The sequence below is a fragment of the Schistocerca gregaria genome, chromosome 6 (genome assembly GCF_023897955.1).
Source record: "Schistocerca gregaria isolate iqSchGreg1 chromosome 6, iqSchGreg1.2, whole genome shotgun sequence".
In the NCBI taxonomy this organism is placed as follows: Eukaryota; Metazoa; Arthropoda; class Insecta; order Orthoptera; family Acrididae; genus Schistocerca; species Schistocerca gregaria.
The window spans coordinates 291,414,928-291,439,964 of NC_064925.1; the positions used below are offsets into that span (position 1 = coordinate 291,414,928).

Genomic DNA, 25,037 nt, shown 5'->3' on the forward strand with positions numbered 1-25,037 from the left:
CTTTGAATTTTCTCGGATCTTTGCAAAAATAATCAGTTTTTAAACTTTATTAACTGTTGTAACAAATTTTCTTGAAATTAGTAGTCTTACTTACTCTAAGTTTTCTGGAGATTGTACAGTAATGGCAAGTAATTTATAATTTTCTCATCTACATACATGAGTCTCTGTGATGTCTCTGCTGTATAGGTGTAAACCTTGGGTTCCCACAAAGAGGAATAAAAGTGAAATATAGGCAGCTGAAATGAGATTTCTATTAACAGTGAAAGATTGCATACATCAAGACAGGATTAGGAATGAACAAATTACAGAAAAACTGAATGTTGCAGGGATAAAGAAAACAACAGAAATATAGAAACAAGTGGAAAGAGCATGTGAGCAGAATACTAGAAGAAAGACTGATGAAAAAGCTGCTGAGATTCAGGCCAAATGGAGGAAGGAATCCTGATAGACCCAAAATGAGAGAGGATGAACAATAATCTTTGAAGAGGAACAGGCAGTTAGCCTGATGCCTTGAACGGAAGGAAAAGGAGATGGTGTTGGTGATGGTAATGAATTACATGAGCTGCCACATACACATGAATTTACATGCCTCATTGTTAAGATGCAGTTTCAGTTACCATATTTTGGATAACTCCCAAAATAGAATGGGTGTACAAAATGTTGTCCTGGGTGATGTAGAAACAGTAAAAAGCATCAAGATAATTACTTATCATATAATTAAGGCTTTGGTGAGGTGTTCTGAATTTGTATTGGATGAAGTGGCTGAGGGGAACAAAGGGGAGGAGAGGGATTGATTGAGGATTAGGGGATGTAGGGTGGGATAAGAAAGGAACTGAATAGGAGTGTGTCACCCATAAGCCCACCTTACAAATATATAGGCAATGGAAGTCAAGTCTCATACACGATGAAATAGAATGTGTGGGTTAAGGCGGTTGTTGCTAGGGGAAAACAGAGAAGAATAGTATGGGTGTAGATCAATAGACTGAGTGATCAAACTGAAGTGAGGCAATGGAGAGCTGTTTTCAGTGATTGGGGGGAGAGGGGGGGGGGGGGGGGGTAGCATGGGAACAGTGATAGAGGAGGAGTGGAATAGGGGCTATCAGAAATTGAGGCCATGGAACTATGTAATTAAAAAGGGCAGTGTATGAATAATTCCCAACAGTGGAATTCAGAGTAGCTTGTATTGAGAGGGAGTTTGGATGGCATGTTTGCTTCTGCTTGGTCAAAGTTTGGCAATGGCGGTTCACGTCGGTAATCATGCCCACATAAAATTGCAGTAGAGATGATTTATGTGATATGCCTGCTTTCAAAAATGTTCTTGCCTCTGACAGAATAGGACAGACCTATGACAGGTCTGGAATAAGGTGTGCTAGATGCATGCATGGGGTAGGTCTTGAATCAGTGGTTTTCACCCGGATATAACTCATACTACAAAATGTTGGAAGTAGATGTGGCCTAACAAGAGACCAGGATATTACTAAATTTGGTGGATTACAGGATACCACCTTGCAAGAGGGGAGAGGGAGGAGATACTGAAACTTACTGACATAGTGAACTGTGTACTGCATTGGGATCCAAACTCAGAACCTTGCTTTTCAAAGGGAATTTTCTTACTGGTTGAGATACCCAGGCATGACTCAGAATCCACCCTCTTAGCTTCACTTACACCAATGCCCCTCTCGTGCTTTCCAAATTTTACAGGAGTTTTCCTGCATATCTTACTAGGCTAGCACTCATTGAAGAAAGGACATTTCAAAGAAATGACTTAGCCAGAGCCTAGAGAATTATTTTCAGAACAAATCTTTCACCTATAAAGGAATGTGCACTGTATTGATGGCGAAGTAAAACTCTGTACCATACTGAGGCTCGAACCCAGAACCTTGCTTTTTGGAGACAAGCTATCCATTACTGTACAATAGCCTTTCTTTCAGGAGTGCTGGTGCATTATTATTATTATTATTATTATTATTTTATTTCATTTCAATCATGTTCTGTAGATCCCAATAAGAAGGAGAATCTTCAGGGATGTTGAACGAGCCAAGAGAATTATATATTAACAAAAGTTAAGGACTTACCAGAACTTAATCTGTACACAGTAGTACCAATATGCTGCTTAAAAATCTTCAGGGCATGTGGTATTCATGTGAAATGAATAAAAATCAGTTAATTCCAACAAACACAAATTCCAAGATGAAGTTCAATGAAATTTCAAAATTTTTCACAATAAAAACCAGTTTTAGACAAGGTGGTGGATTGTCGCCACTGCTCTTCGGTGTAGCTGTCAGTTACATCACGATGATTTGGGAAAAGGAAAACCCACCTAAAATCAAAATTGGAGCAGAACCGACAATAAGAACAAACTGCATGGTAATTGCAGATGATTTAGCTCTTTTAGTTCTTGGCATGGAAGAAATTCCCATCCATGTGACCAATCTCCAAAAAGTCGCCTTAAAAATTTAATTACAAGTATCCTTTGAGAGAACTGAAACCCTGTGCCCTGTGCATAAATAAATCTTCATAAATAGTCAGACAGTTAACATAGTTCAGCAGTTTGAATATGTTGGAGAAATCATCAATCACAACTTACATGAAACAGAAACTTTTAATAAATAGAATGAACAAAATGAAGCAGCTCAGTTTTTAATCTGGTCAACATATAACACAAAATTGTCAGTAGACACAAAGATCCAGTACCATAAAACTGTAATTTTACGCTTATCAAAATAAAGCTGCTAAACTGGAAACTGATCAGCTGCTCAAAACTGAAAGAAGAATCACCAGAACTTGCATAAATAAAAAATACCAGATCAATACTAGACTGAAGGAGTCTGGAGAATCCTCCTCAATGAACTGTCTATTGAGAGATTGTCCCAGCCACCAGCACAATGAAGAAGAAAAGAATTTCTCATTTCTTGCACATTTCGTGAATTTGGAAACAGGATTTTACCACTTGTGATGAGAAATTTTAGAAAGAAGATAGAAGGACAGTGTATATGAGCAGTTCAACAAGATCTTAAAGCAGTTGGACTAAAAACCACAAATTTTCTGCAGAAATCAGACATATAAAGGCTATAGAGTTTTCAGATTAACTGATAAATTTAAGATTGGAAAGAATAAAATGGTAGAGGGCAGATTGCAAGAACCAACCACTGCATTAAAAAGAAGAAGAAAATAACTGAATGTGTGAATACGGAACAACTGAAGTGATCCATAGCAGCCAATAAAGCTAATAATAATTCCTAATGCTATTTGGGTTTATGCCAACCATAATGAAGGTGGTAAATTAAAAAAAAAAAAAACACTACTTTGAAAGGAAAATCCTCTTTTATGTTCAGTGACTTCAGTGTGTGCTCTGCTGGTTGCTTAATATTTACTTGAATAGTATAGAATGTTTCAAAAAAGATATTTATCTACATCTGTAACAATAAATGCCTGTGTACATTCTGTTGTTATTTGCCACCACCTCTTTCCATGTTGCCAACAGGCATTTTCAGACCCTGAATGTTGATTTTCAAATTTGTTTTGTATAGGAGCACCTCTGAATGTCTTTGTATGGCATACATAACTCTACTTTGAACTCCAGACCAGTTCAGTTGAAACTGATTTATATTAATAGTGACCAAAAAAATTACATAGTAAATGTTCAGGAAGGAAGGAAGTCAGATTTCTAAGATCCTTAAAGAGACGTTTGTATGATTGCATATTTTTCTCCTTTATATTATTCTTACCACTTGCTCCAGGTGAGTGAAAGCTTGATTTACTTTAGGTGCATTGTCATAGCAGAGAACACCAGAAGATAACAGAGAGTGAAACAATGCAAAATAAGTCTACCTGATCTTTAAGCCAACAGAGATAATTGTAGAACAAAGTTTGCTAAGCTCATTTATTTACTCTGCTTGGGTATGCAATGATTAGCATTTCAGCACACCCACACAAAGGTAGAAGCTGTGACATGTATGTCCTGTATATAAGGAAAGATTGCACAATGGGTTTATCATTCAGAATGCACATTTGAATGTTGGTTGTTTTTGAGTCCAACAAGACAGGCAAAGGTGAATTTTGTAAAGTAAGAGAGAGGTACTGACCGAAGTGAAGCCATGAAGATGGATCATGAGTCACACTAATGTAGTCAGTTGTTAAGAACAGTTTTACACAAATTATGCAATACTCCTTGTTTCTTTACAGTGACTGCATACCATGGAGGGTCCCTCCCATCATGAACTGTTCTATAGGGTGCACATCTATCCAGTGCATGGTGAACTATTCTAGTAAACTTTAGCCATAGTGCCTCTATATGCTCATCCCCTATGCTAAAGGTTTCAAGTTTGTCATTGAGATACAACACTACTGCTTTTTTATCTAATTTATTGATCATACGTAGACTATTCAAACGAAGGAACAGATAGACACACATTTCCAGTGTTCCTGGAAAGAGAAAAGTTCAAATTTTACACATTCAATGTGAGCACCATGTGTTACATGACAAGTATCAAAATGGTGGCTCATTTCCTGCCACTGCAAAGTAGGTGGTCTCTCGTTGTTGAATTCACAACTTCAGCAATGCAATGTCACAGACTTTCAAGAATATCAGCAATAAGGGGGGGGGGGGGGGGGGGGGAGGACAGTCTTTTACATAAAATCAGAAGGTGTGAGATCTGGAGAGCTGGGAGGCCACCAGCAATGAAGTTTGTCTTCTGCTCCTCCGTTTCCAATCCAACGACTTGGAATGGTGTCATTCAGGTAATGTCGGTAGAGAATTTAAACTGTAATTTTCTCCAGTTGATTGTTGGTTGGTTACAGTCTCTAACGATGATTACAGTATGATTTGGGAACTTACATACAGGAAAACTGAGATTCTCTCTAAAGTTTTTGGTTACATCAGGAGGTGTGTCAGGTGGGTGATGGAAGGATTCCAATTACCATTTTGTGTCCACCTCTGATAATGAGTCTTGCCCAAATAGTCACACATGCAGCCTCAGTTTCTGTCTCAGTGAATTTGAGTTTCTTGTCTACTGTGACAAAAACACCACCTACATTTCCCATTAGACTATCCTTTTGATAAACACTTAAATTTTACACAAATATCTCACTGCTGTCAGTTTCATGTTTCAACCACCTTTCTGTACCTAGAAATATGCAAACTCCACTACTTTTCAGGAACTTTTCAGACTCTTGCATTTTGTTGCAAGTGCTTCAGTAGTTAACTACTAGGATATTAATACTCTTGTCTATGGGTTCATTCTTTTGGATCTTACACTTATACTTCTGGGTCTTCTATAGCTGTCATTATTTGGGCTGGATAGAGTTGCATAATCTAAAAAACTTTTGTGTGCACCCCACATAGAGTCAGCTACCTAGGTAGTAGCCTCTGATGTGTTGTACACACTTGACCCTTGTAGGGGGACCCTACAGTTCTCAACCCTATGTTGCAAGTCCAGGAAGTCGCAGCATAGTTTTTCACAAAACCATCAAAGTCTCTGGTTCAACTTCCACTTGAATGAGAGCCACAATCCACTCTAGAGATGATTCTGTTAATTGTGAGCTTTGTTGAAACACTAAGCATAGCTGATCTTCTCAACCTTCTCTGCCAGTTACTGGAACGACCCAAGCATGATCTCAGAGGCCATACTACAGGCATCATTCGTTTCAACGTGTGCCACAATCTGCAGTTAGTTGCACCAAATTCTCTCTAAGGTTGCCTTGGTAGCCTCTTCAGCTTGTTGAATGAGACCCTCAGACATACACAGTGAGTTCACCTGGTGTTCTGCCCTGTCCCTTGCTGCAATTTTCCTGATGGGTACCATTATTCACTGCACTTTTGACTTGCTGGCAATTAACGGACCCCCCACCCTGTTGTGTTTGTTGTTAACAATTTTGTGACACTACAAGTTATTCTGTCATAAATATATCTTTGAACTCATTTTTACTCATTGTCTACTTCTAGTCCATATGTTAATTTCTGTGTAGTTAATATGTATGTGTTTGGATTGCTTTTATCAGATTTTTTGTGGATTAAAATTAAAACAGAAAAACCAATTATGTAAATGTCCAGCCTGTAACTGTGTTTTCAAAGCAGAAATGTACCTTATGTCTAAAACTACTGACATGTTTTACATCCTGAAGTGTTTTTGCAAGTATGGTCTACAGGAAATACAAAAAAAGCTAACCAACGTCTCCTACATATGTCAGTGCTGCAGTTTTGATAGTTGTTAGTGAGGAAGGCTTATAACCCATTTTCAGCATTCCTTTTAAGTTAATGGTTAACATTTGGTTCCAGACCATATTTTATGACCTCCCAAGGCTCTCTAGTATTTGCTCTGATGAATGGATTGCAGTTGAGACCTTGAAAGAATGTGGTTTGGACTCTAACAGTACAATACTACTGGAAAACGCTGACAAGTCACTGAAAAACTGTGAAAGCATCTCTAGTAATTCTGGACTTTCAGGTAAAAATAGTACCATATGTACTAATTATAGTTTATTTTAACAGATCTGTATGCACATTTTAATTTGATTATAGATTTTGTGCCTAGTACAAACAAAAATGAAGCAAAAAGTCTTTCTTGTCTAAGAACAATATTTGATGAAGTAATTTAGAATGAGGTATTGCTTTTCTTGAACTAGAAATCAGCATTTGCTGTGATTGTACGAATCATTTGTGATACCAGGAGATCTGTGAGAAATACATCACAAAATAAATGTAGGTAAAATTACTGGCAACAGTTTTCTTTTGTGTTGATGGAACAAATAACAAAGAGACATAAACACTTTCCTAACAGTAGTAGTAAAATTGTGTGAGTAAATAAAAAAATATAATGTTGTGAGAGTAAATAATAATGCAGACAACTTCTTATTTAATTTAAAATGGTATATATGAAGAAAGAGGTCAGTCAGCCAAAAATGTGAGAAATGGTGTCACACAGTGGAAAATTAAGCTATACAGGAAACTGGACTTCAAAGATAACAGCTGTAACATGTAATTTGCTACAAGAAACAACCTGCTATTTATTTTATTGCTATCTGTTATTATTTGAATAACAGTTCACATTCATCAATGGAAGTTAGAAAGACAATCTTTTCCTTTTCATGTACATGTGTTTACTTTCATGGTGAAATTCTAGTACTTTCCATTAGTTTTTAATTTTATTCCTATTATTTTTTTCTATGTTAAACTTTGCTTGAGTAATTTCAAATAGCTCTTTAACAACAACAAAATATGGTTTATGTCAGTTTAATAATAGTTAATTATTAATGCAGTTTCTAACAGCTGTTTCACTTGGTTAATGTGTACTTTGACTTGTTGCATATTCCTGAAGGTTTTCCTTCATATTGTGAACTACACAACACCAATAAATGACTCCCAAGTTCAAGTTTTTGCTGTTTGGAAAGAACTAAAGACTAAGGTATGACTAAAACATGCATTTGAGAAATAAGAATAAGAGAGGAAGAAATGTGGAAAGAGGTGAAAAAATTACATAGAGACAGCCCTACATCAGTACTGTTTCATAATGGCAGAACGTATGCTAGACACACAAAGACGCAAATACATTACTTTTCTGAAGAAAAGTAAGTCAATTGGAAAATTAAAAATTACAGATGACTACATAAACAATATGGGAAGCAACAGGATATGGTATTGGTGATAAAAACAATCTGTTAGTGAAAGAATGTTTCAGTTTTAAATTCAGAATTCATTGCCTATATTAACAAATGAAAAGTGAAAGGAAAAAAACACAGAAATCACATTTGAAACTGCAGTATTGAAATCGAGTAAAAACAGTCCAGATTGCAACAGGCTGGCAACCAGTTTTGGTCTACAGTTCAGACCACCTTCAGGCTGTAAATCATAAACCGAAACTGGTTGCCAGCGAAAATAAACATCTGTTGTGACTGAGACTGACTTACAGAATTTTAATATTTTACACCGATCTCTGTTCACACTCCAATGGAAATAATGCTTTCTGAAACTTCAACAAGTCTGACTTGTTTCCTAAAATGGTAGGGGAAGAACATCAACCAGTGTTTGAGCAAAGTTGGATGTGTCAGCCTGAAAGAGTGCTACTGGGAAAGGTAAGTGTAGAATACCAGGTCCCAAGCATTGTGAAATCCAGTACAGATTTACGTAGTTTACAAAGAACATAGGGACCTCATGTAAAAAAGAATTGTGAAAATGATCAGGTGCTTATAATTGGAAGACTAGGAAATTCTGTCGCTATCAACTTGGATTATAGCATGAGCTGGCCTGAGAGGAATAGCAGCAGAAACTGCACACACGAGCGTGGGTTTTATGGGTATTTGCAAGACTATGAGCAGCCCTGCATTAAAAAAGCTGTCGGCCATATAAACAAACAACTGAGTGGGTAGCAGAGCCTCATATCACTGCAGTACTGTTGCTGCAGTTCAGAAATGGGAAGATACTAACGGTAACCTAGTTAACATAATAATTTTTTTCACTTACATCATAACAGCCTTCCTATAAATGGGAGGAAGAAGGAAGGGAGGACATATTTGTAGAGTTCACAGGAATCAGTTTTTTTTTCCCCCGCGGTAAAGACAGGCAGTCTGGAAAGTAATCAGAACAGAACTGCAAAATATGTAATAGTTTCTAGAACAGTAAAGTTACTCTGTTTCGTCAGAACTTTAGTGAACTGAAAAGCTAGGTATAGGTTCTCATGTGTGTTTAAAAGATTTCCAGATTTATGAAACGTAGTGTTTTATTTCATACCCTTGTCTTACTGAGAGATGACTGACTCATCACTGAGTGTGACACTGCTGCAAAACTCCATATATCACCATAAGCCAACCTCACACCACATTTAAAAGACTACCAATCCGGAAATAATTCGTGGATAAAAGGGTCTCACTTGACTCACAGCAGCCAATTCTGTATTTACCATTCAACACTACATTTGTTGTCACCCTGAACCAGTTTTCTAAGCTATGTCAATGTCTGCGTCTACATATATACTCTGCAAGCAGTTACAATAGAAGGTGAAGCTTTGACAATGCCAGCCACAGGTGTTGATGAAACATCAGAAAAATCATCAAAGAAACAATGGCCAAAGAACTCAAGACAGAAGCCAACTTGCAGTTTGTTAGCGTAAATAAAGTTGTGTAGTGTAAACCAAATTTGATGATTAGGTATTAAGTGACAGTTGTATAATTTAAGCAGCCATTTTATTAGTGAACTTTATGATAGATTCAGAATTTTTAAAAAAAGTTATGGTAGGAACAACAAGAAAAATTGAATGACAGCAAAGACATCAAGAGCACATGACAACATAATAAGAACAGTTGGTGCACAATAAGCACAAAGTAGGAATTATTAGAACAGTAACAGAAGTAGCACCTGTTCAAGCAGGTCCTGTAGTGAGCACAGTCAATCAAACCACAATGGTTATGCAATTCCCTGTGGATTATGAGAAAAATGAGGACTGGGACTCCTATCAGTGATGCTTTAGATTCCATTTCCATGCAAGTAATGTATTTGATTCTTATTTACAGTGTAGCTACCTGTTGTCTTCTAGCATACAACTTTATGAAAATATGCTGCAATTGGATAGATAAAAAATTTACTAACTTTATAAGTTTATTCAGAATACCTGTCCACCAGCAATATCTCGTATAAATATTGGTGTACCATTTTATCCAGACTTTCAGTGTGCAAACATATGTAGTTGCATCCAGCTTGAAATGTGTGCAGCATTTTAAAAAGCATTTGTAGTTATACTTAGCTTGAGTGGCTGACTTGAAAGGCCCTAGTTCAACATTATGCATTTTGTTTTGGTGGATATCAGACAAATCCTGGAAAACAGGAACATCTCCACCATTCCAGCAATCAGAAGTAAACAACATAGTCTCTGGCCCTAAACAAAAAACAGTTTTTCATGAGAAGCTAGTGCTGACTTTAACAATACAAAATACAGAAGTACAATTTCAGCTGGGCATTGGTGCCTCTGGCTGTTATTAGACTGCTGGATCACCAGTGTTCTAATGAAATAAAGCACAGAGTTCTTATTTATTATGTACAAATCACTCTAACAAGCCAAGATTCAGGTATAAGAAAGCTAGGTAAAGATTAAAATTATTAGTTACAGCAAATCCTTAGGCTTCCAGTATATTTGGTATTGATGCCTTCTCTGTATTTGTGTTCCAAATTTGTGATGCAGTTAACCTAGTTTGCAGACCTTGAAGTACTATGCTGTGATGCAGTTAACCTAGTTTGCAGACCTTGAAGTACTATGCTGTGATTACAATTTCTCTTTATAAACCAGATTTAAGTTGTACAGCCAACTTCAAAGATCACATCACAAGGAAATCATCCTCATTACCACATTTGTGTAAACCCAGACCAGTTCCATTTGCCCTGCATAAAGGAATTACACTCATCCCTTGAACACCAAGTATTTACACTTGTTTTATCAAATGAACCAGTGGTATCATTGGGTGTCACCCATAAGCCCAATACATCATTATGAGCCAGTGGTGACCTAAAATCTATGGTCAGTGATCAATCAGACATAAAAACTTATTCAATACTCCAACCAGAATAATGATCAAACCGTCTGGAAGACAATATTTTTCAAAGACTGACTTGTCAGATGCCTATCTGCAATTACTTCCCAATGAGGCAAAAATGGATATGGTTGTTTATACACCTTTCAGACTCTATCAGTACAACATCATAATTTATGAAATTGCTTGTATCCCTATTATATTTTCAGCACTATTTAAAATAATTTATAAATAACATTATCACTGTGCAAATTATGTTAATGATGTCATTGTAACATGTTTGGCACAAGAAAATTATATTAAAAATCAAGAAATTTTATTTTGCTCTCTCAAAAGTGCTAATCTCAAATATACCTTATGTAAAAGCCCTTAGTTCACAGTGGAGTTTAGCAAGAATGACCTGAGAAATACTCAAAAACACATTGAAGCAGTCAGTAAACAGCATACTCCTAACAATCCCAAAGAATTATAATCATTTCATGGCAGGATCAATTACTATGCTAAGTTCTTACCATAAGTTCCTCATATTTCTTGTCCATTAAATCAACTAAGGAAAAAAGGTACCAATTTCTATGGTTTGAGGAACATTTTAAGGCATTCCATACACTAAATCAGCCACAAATTAGCTCCTTGTGTATTGTTGTGATTTTCAGCCTAAAGTGTGGTTTGGTGCAACTGTCGACATTAGTCTACCCCGTGCAAGACTCATCATCTCTGCATTGCTGCTGCAACCTGCTTACTTTAGACATTCTTTTCTCCCCTTTATATTTTTTACTCCTTCCATTACCAATTTGACTGTTCCTTGATGCTTCAGTGTGTGTCCTTATCAGTTGATCCCTTCTTTAAGTCAAGTTGTACAGTAAATTTATTTTCTACCCAATTCAGTTCAGTATCACTTCATTAGTCATCCAATTCACCCATCCAGTCTTCAACATTCTTCTGTCGCACAGCATTTCAAAAATGTCCATTCTTTTCTTGTCTGAACTGTTTATCATCCACATTTCCCTTCCATACAAGGCTACCATTCAGTTAAACATCCTCCAGAAAAGACTTCCTAACATATTTCTGCTCTTCAGAAATGCCTTTCATGTTATTGCCAGTCTGCCGTATCTATCCTGTCTACTTCAGCTATCCTCAGTTATTTTTGTGCCCAAACAGCAGAACTCACCTGATTTATTAACTTTATTTTACATTCACATTATTTACTTATTATATTAGTATTCAGCTTATAACATCTTTTCAAGACATTATCCATTCATGTTAATCTCATCATCCAGGTCCTTTGCCATCCCTGACAGAATTACAACGTTTATTTGATAGGTTACAAGCCTGCTCAGCAGCCCTTCTTAACTACTGTCCCTTTCATGTCCTTTAATTCTTGTAACTGCAGTCTCTACTCATATCAGTATAAGAAAGTGATTGACAGCTAGTTGTTTACGAAAGAACCTTAGAATAAGCTTGGTTACTCCTTTTGTTTTGCTTGCTGTTGACATATCCTGCACCGACAAAAATTAGTTGTTGACATAATTGTTGTAATTCATTTTTGTCATGTACTTTGTTTCTTTCAAAAGATTTTTTTTTTATAATACGCAAAAGTAAGTCAGCAGGTAATATTGGATGTGACAGGAAAATGATAAGTTTATTGTGATCCCTTAACCCTCTGTTACACGCACCGCAGACTGTGAGTCCACAGTTTTATGTTTCCATCAACAATCACTTATAAATTCAAGATTTCCATTAGCGGCTTTTTCTACCTTCCCCTCCTTCCGTAACGAATTATTGGCAACAATTGAAGTTAGGCATTATTGCCAGAAGCAGCACTCTTATGAGGTGCAGAGTGTCAGTCCACGTGTGTGCATTCGTGTTGCGCGGTTCTATCATCAGTTCTTTTACGATGTATTGACCAACACCGATTAGTGAAATAAGTTACACACTCCCCCCCCCCTAGCAGAACGGTGGATGATGATCAGGTTTTGCAGTGGTTGGATGAAGAGATTGGTAATCAAGAATGTAGTGATCTGGAGTCAACATTTGAAAGTGATCACTATTCAGATAGTGAACAGTCGTTGGACGAAAGTGATTCTATCGAAAAATTTGACTTGTATTTTGGGAAAAACAGTATGCAATGGAGCCATCGACTTCTAATCCAAAACAGAAGAGTAAGAAGACCTCAACATAATATTGTCAAGCATTTACCGGTAGTCATAGGCGAAGCAAAAAATGCCAAGCGTCCAATTGATTGTTTACAACTTTTCTTCACAGATGACATTTTAGAAGAAATTGTTCACTGCACTAATATTTACATTGCTACCATCCGTTCTAAATATTCCAGAGAAAGAGATACTGCATACACTAACATTACAGAAATCAAAGCTCGTTTAGGACTCCTTTTCTTGGTGGGTGTGCTACGAACATCACACACAAATTTACCAGGTCCCTGGGCTATAGATGGTACTGGAGTGGAGTACTTCAGACTTTCAATGGGCATAAACCGTTTGCATTTCTTGCTGACATGTCTGAGATTTGATGACGTCAGAAACAGAGCTGCTGTCCAATTATTGATGATAGATCAGTTCAAGGAAAACTGCAAGAAACATCATAGTTTATCAGAACTAGTTACAGTAGATGAAATGCTGGATGAATTCAGGGGCAGATGTGGATTTATACTATACATTCCATCAAAACTGGCAAAATATGGTATAAAAGTGTTTGCACTTACAGATGCAAGGATGTTCTATACCAGCCATTCAGAAATATACTGTGGAAAGCGAGTCGATAGGCCTTATCTCTGTGATAACACACCTAATGCTATCTGGCAGAAATGTAACGTGATAATTGGTTCACATTAATTCCACTTTTGCGGCTGACTTGTTGGAAAATGACAAGCTGACAATGATTGGAACAATTCGAAAAAATAAACGTGAAATTCCTCCATTTATGACAGTAGCAAAAGATCGTCCTGTGGAATCCAGCCAGCATTTTTGCATTTAGGAAGAATATGACACTGGTTTCATATATACGTAAGAAATGTTGTTCTGGTACTGTCTTCTTTACATGATGATGACAGTAGTGACAGTGATTCGGAAAAGTGCAAACCAGATATAATAACAATTTACAACGAGACTATACCTGGTGTGGATAAAGTTGATGAGATGAAATGTACATACTCTGTGACAAGAATTACCAGAAGATGGCCATTTATAATTTTTTCCTCTCTTCTAAATATTGCTGGAATCAGTGGATACATAATTTACAAGAGCAATTCGGATTCAACAATTCCCAGAAAAGACTATCTAAAAGTTCTTGCCAAAGAATTGTTGCATGATTATATGACAATGAAGGTCAATCATCTAAGTACACCAGTGAACATCAAGAATCGTATCAAGGAAATTTTGGGATTACCAACAGTTGATCTTTCTAGACCTCCACAAACAACAGCTCGAGGAAGATGCAACTTCTGTGATAGGAAAGAAAACAGACCAACGTGATTTTCCTGCAATGTGTGCTATAAATTTGTATGCCTGGAACATGTCAGTGCATATCAGTGCAGTGAAAATGGCAACCACCACGAGTGATTTACTCGAATTGACAGTGAGGCTGTAAACGATAGTTTTCTGAAAAAGTTTCTGAAATAATTAAAGTAAGATAAGTGTTAGTTAATATTCATTTTGAAAAACAGTGAAAAAACAGAATTAGCATAAATTTCAGCGAGTACATTAAATGTTCTTATTGGTTAACAGGTAAATTATGAGTTAAAATATTTTATGTACACTACTGATGCTGAAATACATTGTGTTTAAGAAGTCATTGTTTTATTTATGTTATCCAAACTCGAATATATTATATTTGCCAACTGTAACGTCAGAATTTTTCATGAAAATGGTATAAAACGCAATGCGGACTCTCAGTCCGCACACATGTAGCCGAGGTAAAAAAATCACGCATGTAGCGGAGGATTAATATTAATGGGTAACGTATGAAAGAATTTAGTATTAGATTCCACAGCTGTTGCTGCCGTGACCATTTTAGGTGTGCAGGTAACAGCGAACTGCCATCATCATCCCTTTCCATGTCCAGCTGTCAAACACATTGTTATTCTGACCAAGTTATAATTTCTGTAATTCACCTTTGCCTGCGGAATTTGCTATATTTTCTCCTTTTGTCAGTTAAATTCAGTACCTCATGTTGTCCAAAGATTTCTATTGGACCTTGTCTGTTTCCCTATTCTATCTGCTGCTGCCTTTACAATTTCATCTCTTAAAACTACCCACTCCTCTTCTTTTGTCTTTCTTTCCCATGTTCCAGTTAGCAATTGTCAATACTGCCTTATAAACCCTCAAAAACCTCTTCTCAATTTATCCAGATCCCGTCTTCTTAATTTCCCACTTTTTTGCAGTTTCTTCTGTTTTACTCTGCAGTTCACACTCTGTGATTATGGTTAGAGTCCACATCTGTTCATGAATACATTTTCCAATTTAAAATCTAGTTTTGAAATTATGTTTTACTATTATTTAATCTGTCTCGAACTTCCAGTGACACAAGGTTTTCTCCACATATATACTGTCTTCTCTCAGTATCCTTAAACCAAGCATTATTAAATTGTGCTCTATGCCTAATTCTACTAGGGGGATTTCATTTTCACTCCTTTCTACCAGTCCATGTCGTTCTTGCCCCTACAGCTTGTGTCGTGGTCTAGAGTCTAGTGTTGCTGCCTCTTGATCACTGGGTCCCCGATTCGATTCCCAGCTGGGTTGGAGATTTTCTCTGCCTGGGGACTGAGTGTTTGTGTTGTCCTCATCATTTCATTATCATCATCATTTGTGACAGTGGCTAGATTGGCCTGTGTAAAAAAACTGAACAGTGTAAAAATTGGGACTTTGTACCGGCGCTGAGGACCACACAGTTGTGTTTATAAGCGTGTACTCACCTGACCAAAAGTACCATTATTCCTCCATCACACATCATTAATTCATACAGTGTATCTATTTGTCTTTTTAACAATATTAGAGGAGGAAAAGTTGCTACTCACCATATAGCGGAGATGTTGAGTCGCAGACAGGCACAACAAAAAGATTCACACAGCTATAGTTTTCAGCCATTAAGGCCTTAGTCAACAGTAGACACACAAGTTACCTCTCATCATGCCCTAAAATGGGCAATGTCTTGACCACTATCCTTTACACCCCTCCTATAGTGATATTCCACTGTCCACCGAACCTACACAACATACTCGTCCATCCTTACACAACCCCTGCTCCCAATCCTTTACCTCATGACTCATACCCCTGTAAGAGACCTAAATGCAAGACTTGTCCCACATATCCTCCTACCACCACCTACTCCAGTCCAGTCATCAACATCACCTATCCCATCAAAGGCAGGGCTACCAGTGAAACCAGTCATGTGATTTACAAGCTGAGCTGCAACCATTGTGCTGCATTCTATGTAGTCATGACAACCAACAAGCTGTCTGTCTGCATGAATGGCCACTGACAAACAAACCTTGTATCTTACCCTAGTGATGTATGCTTTACATCCTTACATTTGTCCTCTGGTCATTCCTGCTTAGCCATTTTGCACTTTCTGTTGTTCTCATTTTTTAGATGTTTGTATTGCCTTTCACCTGCTTCATTTCTTGCATTTTTAAATTTACTCATTTCATCAATTAAATTTAACATCTCTTGTGTTACCCAAGGATTTTTACTAGTTCTCGTCTTTTTACCTACTTGATCCTCTGCTGCCTTCACTATTTCATCTGTCAAAGCTAGCCATTCCTCTGCTACTGTATTCTTTTTGCCTGTTCGTGTCAGTCATTGCCTAATGCTCCCTCTGAAACTCTCTACAAGCTGTGGTTATTTCAGTTTATCCAGGTACTATCTCCTTAAACTCCTACCTTTTTGCAGTTTCTTCAGTGTTAATCTGCTGTTCATAACTAATAAATTGTGGTCAGAGTCAACATCTGGCCCTGAAAATGTCTTACAATTTAAAACCTGGTTCAAAAATATCTCTCTTACCATTATATAATCAATCTGAAACCATGTTCCATGTATACAGTCTTCTTTCATGATTCTTAAACCAAGTGTTAGATGTGATTAAATTATGCTCTGTGCAAAATTCTGCCAGGCGGCTTCCTCTATCATTCCTGTCCCCCAGTCAATATTCACCTACTACTTTTCCTTCTCTTACTTTTCCTGCTATTGAATTCCACTCCCCCATGACTATTAAATTTTTGTCTCACTTATCTGCCTGAATAATTTCTTTATCTCACCATATATTTTCTCAATTTCCTCCTCATCTGCAGAGCTAGTTGGCATATAAACTTGCACTACTCTGGGGGGAGTGGGTTTCATGTCTATCTTGGCTACAATAATGTGTGCACTATGCTGTTCATAGTAACTTAACCGCATTCCTATTTTTTAAATTCATTATTAAACCTACTCCTGCGTTACTCCTATTTCGTGTGGTTTCAGTTGCCTGAGACTGCAGTCGTGTGTGTGAGTTGCGTTTGCGTGAGTGTGTGCGTGTATGTGTGTCCATTGTTGACAAATGCCTTAACGGCTGAAAGCTGTATGTAATTGAGAGTCTTTTTGTTGTGCGTATCTGCGACTCAGCATCTCTGCTATATGGTGAGTTGCAACTATCCTTCTCATAATATTGTTACATTCCATCCTGGATTTTCCATTGTTTGACCTATTTGATTTTGTGTTTATAACCCTGTATTCACCTGACCAGAAGTCCTGTTCTTCCTGCCACCAAAATCACTAATTCCCACTATTTCCAACTTCAACTTATCCATTTGCCTTTTTAAATTTTCTAACCTACCTGCCCAATTAAGGTATCCAACATTACACACACTCCGATCTGTAGAATGCCAGTTTTGTTTCTCCTACTAACGCCGTCCTTCTGAGTAGTCCCTGCCCGGAGATCCAAATGGGGGACTATTTTATCTCTGGTATATTTTAATCGAGAGGATGCCATCGTCATTTAACCATACAGTAGAGCTGTACGCCCTCTGAAAAAATTACAAATGTAGTTTCCCATTATTTTCAGCCGTTCAAAGTACCAGCAAAGCAAGGCCGTTTTGTTTGATGTTACAAGGCCAGATCAGTCAATCATCCAGACTGTTGCCCTTTTGCCCTTGCAACTACTGAAAAGGCTGCTGTCCCTCTTCCGGAACCACCACAGGTTTGTCTGGTTTCTCAACACATACCCCTCCGTTGTAGTTGCACGTATGGTACAGCTATATGTATCACTGAGGCACGCAGGCCTCCCCACCAATGGCAAGGTCCATGGTTCATGGGGATGGACATCCCACTATAGCATATGCAATAAAAACATTAATGCCAACTCAGATGAATTATTCCAAATTGAGAAACAGTCATCAGGCATAATCTGCAGCATCTGTAAAATAGGTTTTTCTTACAGTGACCTGTACTCAGTCTGAAGATCAGTTTGAACATAACTTTACTATATTCAGAATCATCCTGCTGGCTGTGGTATATCCGTACCTTCTTCCTGAAGTATAATAGGTTCTTATAAGGCACAGAACATCATGTCATAATGGACAACAAGCCTCTCATCACCTGGTTTGGCCCACTCGCCCTTCTGCTGCAAAAAAAGAGGCAATTGTTACATAGATTTTAGCTCCACCTGAATAATTTTCAACATTCTGTTCATTATCATCCTTCTGCACAGCACTCCAATGCCAATTGCTTACCATGCCCTCCAATGAGCCCAAAGGTTGAATTATGTACTAAAGAGGCACACTGCTTCCAGCTAGACCAAAGTTTACAGCAGGCACTTGATTGCTTCTTCCACAGCTCAAGTGTAGTAGTTGTACAAAAGCTGTTGAGCTCTAAATATTACCATAAACCACACTCTCGGCAAGTCTTATGAGCAGCACCTTTGGTAATGATTCACAAATAAAAAGGCCACATTGGCCACTACAGATCATTCTGTGTTTGCCATCAACTTCATACGGACTCAGTTTTCTGGTATACTTTATGGACTCTGTTTATGGCTGGACTTCGCTTTGGATAATTTATATTAGTCCTGTATTCAATGTTTTGCTTCAGAACTGGACTTACTTGGAATGTTCCTGTACTAGATATTTATTTGGCCTATAATGACTGGTGTTCTATGCTTCATAGTGTGTGTATTTATATACTCTAATCCCTAGCTATCACTGAAGAGCTAAAATAAAATTTTAATATAATTGGATAGATAAAAGAAATAACTCAACAAGCATTGGCAAGAGAGAACACATATGAAGGCTAAGGAAATGTGCATGATTTCGGAGCCAGTGACTCATTCTTCTGGCAAAAGGATTGAAGGGGTAGGAAGAGGGATGAAGGAAAAGGACTGGTGAGGTTTAGGAAATGGCGGAGAGTTTGGAAAAGTCACCCAGAACCCTGAGTCAGGGAAGACCTGTTGGATGGTGCAGTTCCCAAATCAGTCTTTCCTCCTTGTTTTGTACAGTGAGTCTCCCCGGACTCAGGGTTCTGGGTGACTTTTCCAAACTCTCCCCATTTCCAAAACCTCACGATTCTTTTTCCTTCATCCTTCTTCCTTGTCCTTCAACCCTTCTGCCAAAGCCACTGGCTCGAAAAACTTGCACACTTCTTTAACTTGCATGTATGTTTTCTCCTGCCATCACTTGGTGAGTAGATTGTTTTATGTATCCAGCTACATTATGTTTTTGAAAATTGATTATTTTCATTTAAATAAAGCTGTGTGGTACAAACACACAACTGTGTCCCTTAAAGCAATGTAATCACAGGGATACAGAAGCTTAATAAGTGGTTACAGACCAGCATCACGTTCATGTGGGCTGACTATGGGAAAAGGAAGAGTTGGCGTAATGGTTGATAACAGTGAAAAACATTGTCTGCTTGTGTCTGTGTATGTATGGATGGATATGTGTGTGTGTGTGTGTGTGTGTGTGTGTGTGTGTGTGTGTGTGTGTGTGTGTGTGTGTGTGTGTACCTATCCTTTTTTCCCCCTAAGGTAAGTCTTTCCGCTCCCGGGATTGGAATGACTCCTTACCCTCTCCCTTAAAACCCACATCCTTTCATCTTTCCTTTTCCTTCCCTCTTTCCTGACGAAGCAGCCACCGGTTGCGAAAGCTCAAATTCTGTGTGTGTGTTTTGTTCATTGTGCCTGTCTGCCGGCGCTTTCCCGCTTGGTAAGTCTTGGAATCTTTGTTTTTAGTATATTTTTCCCATGTGGAAGTTTCTTTCTATTTTATTTACATCATTGTTAATAATTTTAACAGTTTATAGATCCCCACTGAAAAACTTTCAGCTATTTATGAGAAATCCAGCTTCATTGTTGAACAAACAGTCAACCAAAAAGAAACTGTTAACAGTTTGTGGAGATTTCAATATAAATTTCTTAAAAGGTTATGACGAGGGTGGGGGGGGGGGGGGGGGGTTGTAGAGTTGACAACATTATTCTTCAGTTACAATCTGATTCTATTATTGTGTATTCAAACACGTATTCTGCAAGATAGTGAGATTTCAATGTAATAATATTTTCATAATCATTGTTCACACTGAAAAATTAATTTTTACGCCATTGTAAGTGCACAGTCTTACCCATGTGGACATCTAGTGCAAATGATCAATCTAGCCACTTAAGCTCTTAGACATGTCCAAACAGAATTGTAGATTGTAAATTATACCAGAACACATTTTTAGTGAGTAGTCTGTTATGATTGGAATAAAATTAGGAATATGTGGAAATGGATGTTAATGTTTAATATATTTCATACTAAATTCTGGCCAATATTTAAAAGTAGCCATCCAAAACAATTTTTGGCTCAGTGGTAGTGTTTCAGATTATAGCTCCAGAGGTATTGGTTTTTATCCCCAGTTAGTCATATTATTTCTATCAGTCATTTATCACTGGAATTGGTTGTTAATGTGAAAAATGCACCATTTTTTACCTCCAGTAGGAGCATACACAGTAAGGCACTGTGGTCTTCAAACCAATATTCAGGTTGATGATAGCTTTACTTAACTTCAGACTGTGCACAAATTCCATTAAAAATTACACAATGTATACTGAAGGGATTCCAATATCTAGTAAACAGGAAAGAGAAATTTATATATTTGCCAGAGTAGTAATGATCCAGTATTCCTTGCATTCTACTAATGGTGCTGCAGTGTTGTTACTGCTGCTGCTGTTGTTGTTGTTGTTGTTGTTGTTGTTGTTGTGGTCTTCAGCCTGAGGACTAGTTTGATGCTGTGCTCCACACTGCTGTATCCTATGCATGCCTCTTCATCTCTGACTAACTGCGTCAGCCCACATCCATTTGAACCTGCTTACTGTACTAATCTCTTGGTCTTCCTCTGCAATTTTTACAGCCATACACTTCCTTTCGGTATTAAATTTTCAGATTTCTTGATGTCTGAGAATGAATCTTATCCATCAATCCCGTCTCTTAGCCAAGTTATGCCACAAATTTCTTTTCTCCCCAATTCTATTAAGCACCTGCTCTTCTGCAGTCCACATTTCAGAAGTTTCTTGTCTCTTCTTTTCTTCAGAAAAGACTTCCTAACACATAAATTTATATTTGTTGTTAGCCAGTTACTGTTCTTCACAAACACTTTTCTTGCCATTGCCATTGTACATTTTTTATTGTATCTACTTCGGCCATAATGTATCAGCATCATCTGCTTTAATTCAGCTATATTCCATTATCCTTTTTCTGCTTTTGTTGGTATTCATTTTATTTCCTGTGTTCAAGACATTCGATTCAGCTTCCCTTCTAACTCATTTGCTGTCTCTGACAGAATTACAATGTCATTGGCAAACTGCAAAGTTTATATTTCTTCTTCCTGAACTTTAATTTACCTTTCCAAATTTCTCCTTGCTTTCCTTCACAGATTGTTCAATGTACAGATTGGGTAAAATTTGGGATAGGCTATAACCCTGTCTCACTCTCTTCTCAACCCCCTGCTTACTTTTCATGCCTTATGACTTGTGTAACTGCAATCTGGTTTTTGTACTAGTTGTAAACAACCTTTCTATCCTTTTATTTTACCCTTGCTGCCTTCAGAAATTTAAAGTATATCTTTCACTCAGCACTGTCAGAAGGTTTCGCCAAATCTACAAATGTTATAAACATAGATTTGGCTGTCCATAACCTATTTTCTAGGATAAGTTGTAGAACCAGTTTCTCCATTCTTCTGTAAATTATTCATGTCAGTATTTTGCAACCATTTATTAAACTGATAATTGGGTAATGTTCTTATCTGTCAGCATGTGCTTTATTTGTACGAGGGTGAGTCAAACGAAAACCTTAAATTTGTAATAACAAATCGAAATTTTGCGCCGTTATCCTGTAAGTGGGTAAGCATGCTACAAACAGCATGTAGAATGGCCTGTAGGTGGCAGCATAGTGCAGATGTACACATACCGTCGCAGTATCAGTATAAAGATGGCCGCCCCACTTTCGATTTGCACCAGGGAAGGTTATGCTGTCTCTCTTTAGAGGACAAAAAGGTGTCATTTTGGAGCATTACATGCCTAGAGGGACCACTGTTACCAGTGCATCATACACACATCTCCTAAAAAATCATCTGCGGCCTGCAATCAAATAAAAGTGATGTGGATTGCTGTCAGCAGGTCGTAAACTGCAGGAGCGTCTATAGAAAGGTCCCAGAACTGCTCTCATTAATAAACGGTCACAACGCCCATATAGTACTAGGAACAGAAAGTTGGCTGAAACCAGACGTAAACAGTAATGAAATGCTAAACTCGGATTGGAATGTATACCGCAGAGATAGGCTGGACAGTGAAGGGGGAGGCGTGTTTATAGCGATAAGAAGTGCAATAGTATCGAAGGAAATTGACGGAGATTCGAATTGTGAAATGATTTGGGTGAAGGTCACGGTTAAAGCAGGCTCAGACATGGTAATTGGATGTCTCTATAGGCCCCCGGGCTCAGCAGCTGTTGTGGCTCAGCACCTGAAGAATAATTTGGAAAATATTTTGAGTAGATTTCCCCACCATGTTATAGTTCTGGGTGGAGATTTTAATTTGCCGGATATAGACTGGGAGACTCAGACGTTCATAACGGGTGGCAGGGACAAAGAATCTAGTGAAATATTTTTAAGTGCTTTATCTGAAAACTACCTTGAGCAGTTAAACAGAAAACCGACTCGTGGCGATAACATATTAGACCTTCTGGTGACAAACAGACCCGAACTATTTGAATCAGTTAATGCAGAACAGGGAATCAGCGATCATAAAGCGGTTACTGCATCGATGATTTCAGCCGTAAATAGAAATATTAAAAAAGGTAGGAAGATTTTTCTGTTTAGCAAAAGTGACAAAAAGCAGATTTCAGAGTACTTGGTGGCTCAACACAAAAGTTTTGTCTCAAGTACAGACAGTGTTGAGGATCAGTGGAAAAAGTTCAAAACCATGGTACAATATGCGTTAGATGAGTATGTGCCAAGCAGGATCGTAAGAGATGGGAAAGAGCCACCGTGGTACAACAACCGAGTTAGAAAACTGCTGCGGAAGCAAAGGGAACTTCACAGCAAACATAAACATAGCCAAAGCCTTGCAGACAAACAAAAATTACGCGAAGCGAAATGCAGTGTGAGGAGGGCTATGCGAGAGGCTTTCAATGAATTCGAAAGTAAAGTTCTATGTACTGACTTGGCAGAAAATCCTAAGAAATTTTGGTCCTATGTCAAAGCGGTAGGTGGATCAAAACAAAATGTCCAGACACTCTGTGACCAAAATGGTACTGAAACAGAGGATGACAGACTAAAGGCCGAATTACTAAATGTCTTCTTCCAAAGCTGTTTCACAGAGGAAGACTGCACTGTAGTTCCTTCTCTAGATTGTCGCACAGTTGACAAAATGGTAGATATCGAAATAGACGACAGAGGGATAGAGAAACAATTAAAATCGCTCAAAAGAGGAAAGGCCGCTGGTCCTGATGGAATACCAGTTCGATTTTACACAGAGTACGCGAAGGAACTTGCCCCCCTTCTTGCAGCGGTGTACCGTAGGTCTCTAGAAGAGCGAAGCGTTCCAAAGGATTGGAAAAGGGCACAGGTCATCCCCGTTTTCAAGAAGGGACATCAAACAGATGTGCAGAACTATAGACCTATATCTCTAACGTCAATCAGTTGTAGGATTTTGGAACACGTATTATGTTCGAGTATAATGTCTTTTCTGGAGACTAGAAATCTACTCTGTAGGAATCAGCATGGGTTTCGAAAAAGACGGTCGTGTGAAACCCAGCTCTCGCTATTCGTCCACGAGACTCAGAGGGCCTTAGACACGGGTTCACAGGTAGATGCCGTGTTTCTTGACTTCCGCAAGGCGTTTGACACAGTTCCCCACAGTCGTTTAATGAACAAAGTAAGAGCATACGGACTATCAGATCAATTCTGTGATTGGATTGAGGAGTTCCTAGATAACAGAACGCAGCATGTCATTCTCAATGGAGAGAAGTCTTCCGAAGTAAGAGTGATTTCAGGTGTGCCGCAGGGGAGTGTCATAGGACCGTTGCTATTCACAATATACATAAATGACCTGGTGGATGACATCGGAAGTTCACTGAGGCTTTTTGCAGATGATGCTGTGGTGTATCGAGAGGTTGCAACAATGGAAAATTGTACTGAAATGCAGGAGGATCTGCAGCGAATTGACGCATGGTGCACGGAATGGCAATTGAATCTCAATGTAGACAAGTGTAATGTGATGCGAATACATAGAAAGATAGGTCCCTTATCATTTAGCTACAAAATAGCAGGTCAGCAACTGGAAGTAGTTAATTCCATAAATTATCTGGGAGTACTCATTAGGAGTGATTTAAAATGGAATGATCATATAAAGTTGATCGTCAGTAAAGCAGATGCCAGACTGAGATTCATTGGAAGAATCTTAAGGAAATGCAATCCGACAACAAAGGAAGTAGGTTACAGTACGCTTGTTCGCCCAATGCTTGAATACTGCTCAGCAGTGTGGGATCCGCACCAGGTAGGGTTGATAGAAGAGATAGAGAAGATCCAACGGAGAGCAGCGCGCTTCGTTACAGGATCATTTAGTAATTGCGAAAGCGTTACGGAGATGATAGATAAACTCCAGTGGAAGACTCTGCAGGAGAGACGCTCAGTAGCTCGGTACGGGCTTTTGTTAAAGTTTCGAGAACATACCTTCACCGAAGAGTCAAGCAGTATATTGCTCCCTCCTACGTATATCTCGCGAAGAGACCATGAGGATAAAATCAGAGAGATTAGAGCCCACACAGAAGCATACCGACAATCCTTCTTTCCACGTACAATACGAGACTGGAATAGAAGGGAGAACCGATAGAGGTACTCAGGGTACCCTCCGCCACACACCGTCAGGTGGCTTGCGGAGTATGGATGTAGATGTAGATGTAGATGTCCTTTTGCAACTTGACAATGCAAGTCCCCACACTGCCCGTACAACAGTTGCAACAATCACAGACCTGAATTTTGAGTGTCTTCCTCATTCACCATACTCGCCAG

At 38.3% G+C, this 25,037-nt stretch overlaps 1 protein-coding gene across 2 annotated transcripts in view; it reads left to right on the top strand.

The window, feature by feature from the left end:
- The window catches only part of LOC126279062 (probable methyltransferase TARBP1), a 101,170-nt gene that overhangs the window by 64,914 nt on the left and 11,219 nt on the right, over nucleotides 1-25,037 (top strand). For both annotated transcript variants that reach the window (XM_049979498.1, XM_049979497.1), the window contains exon 8: nucleotides 6,278-6,446. In XM_049979498.1, the coding sequence (XP_049835455.1) occupies nucleotides 6,278-6,446 (169 nt within the window). The remainder of the gene's footprint in view (nucleotides 1-6,277; nucleotides 6,447-25,037) is intronic.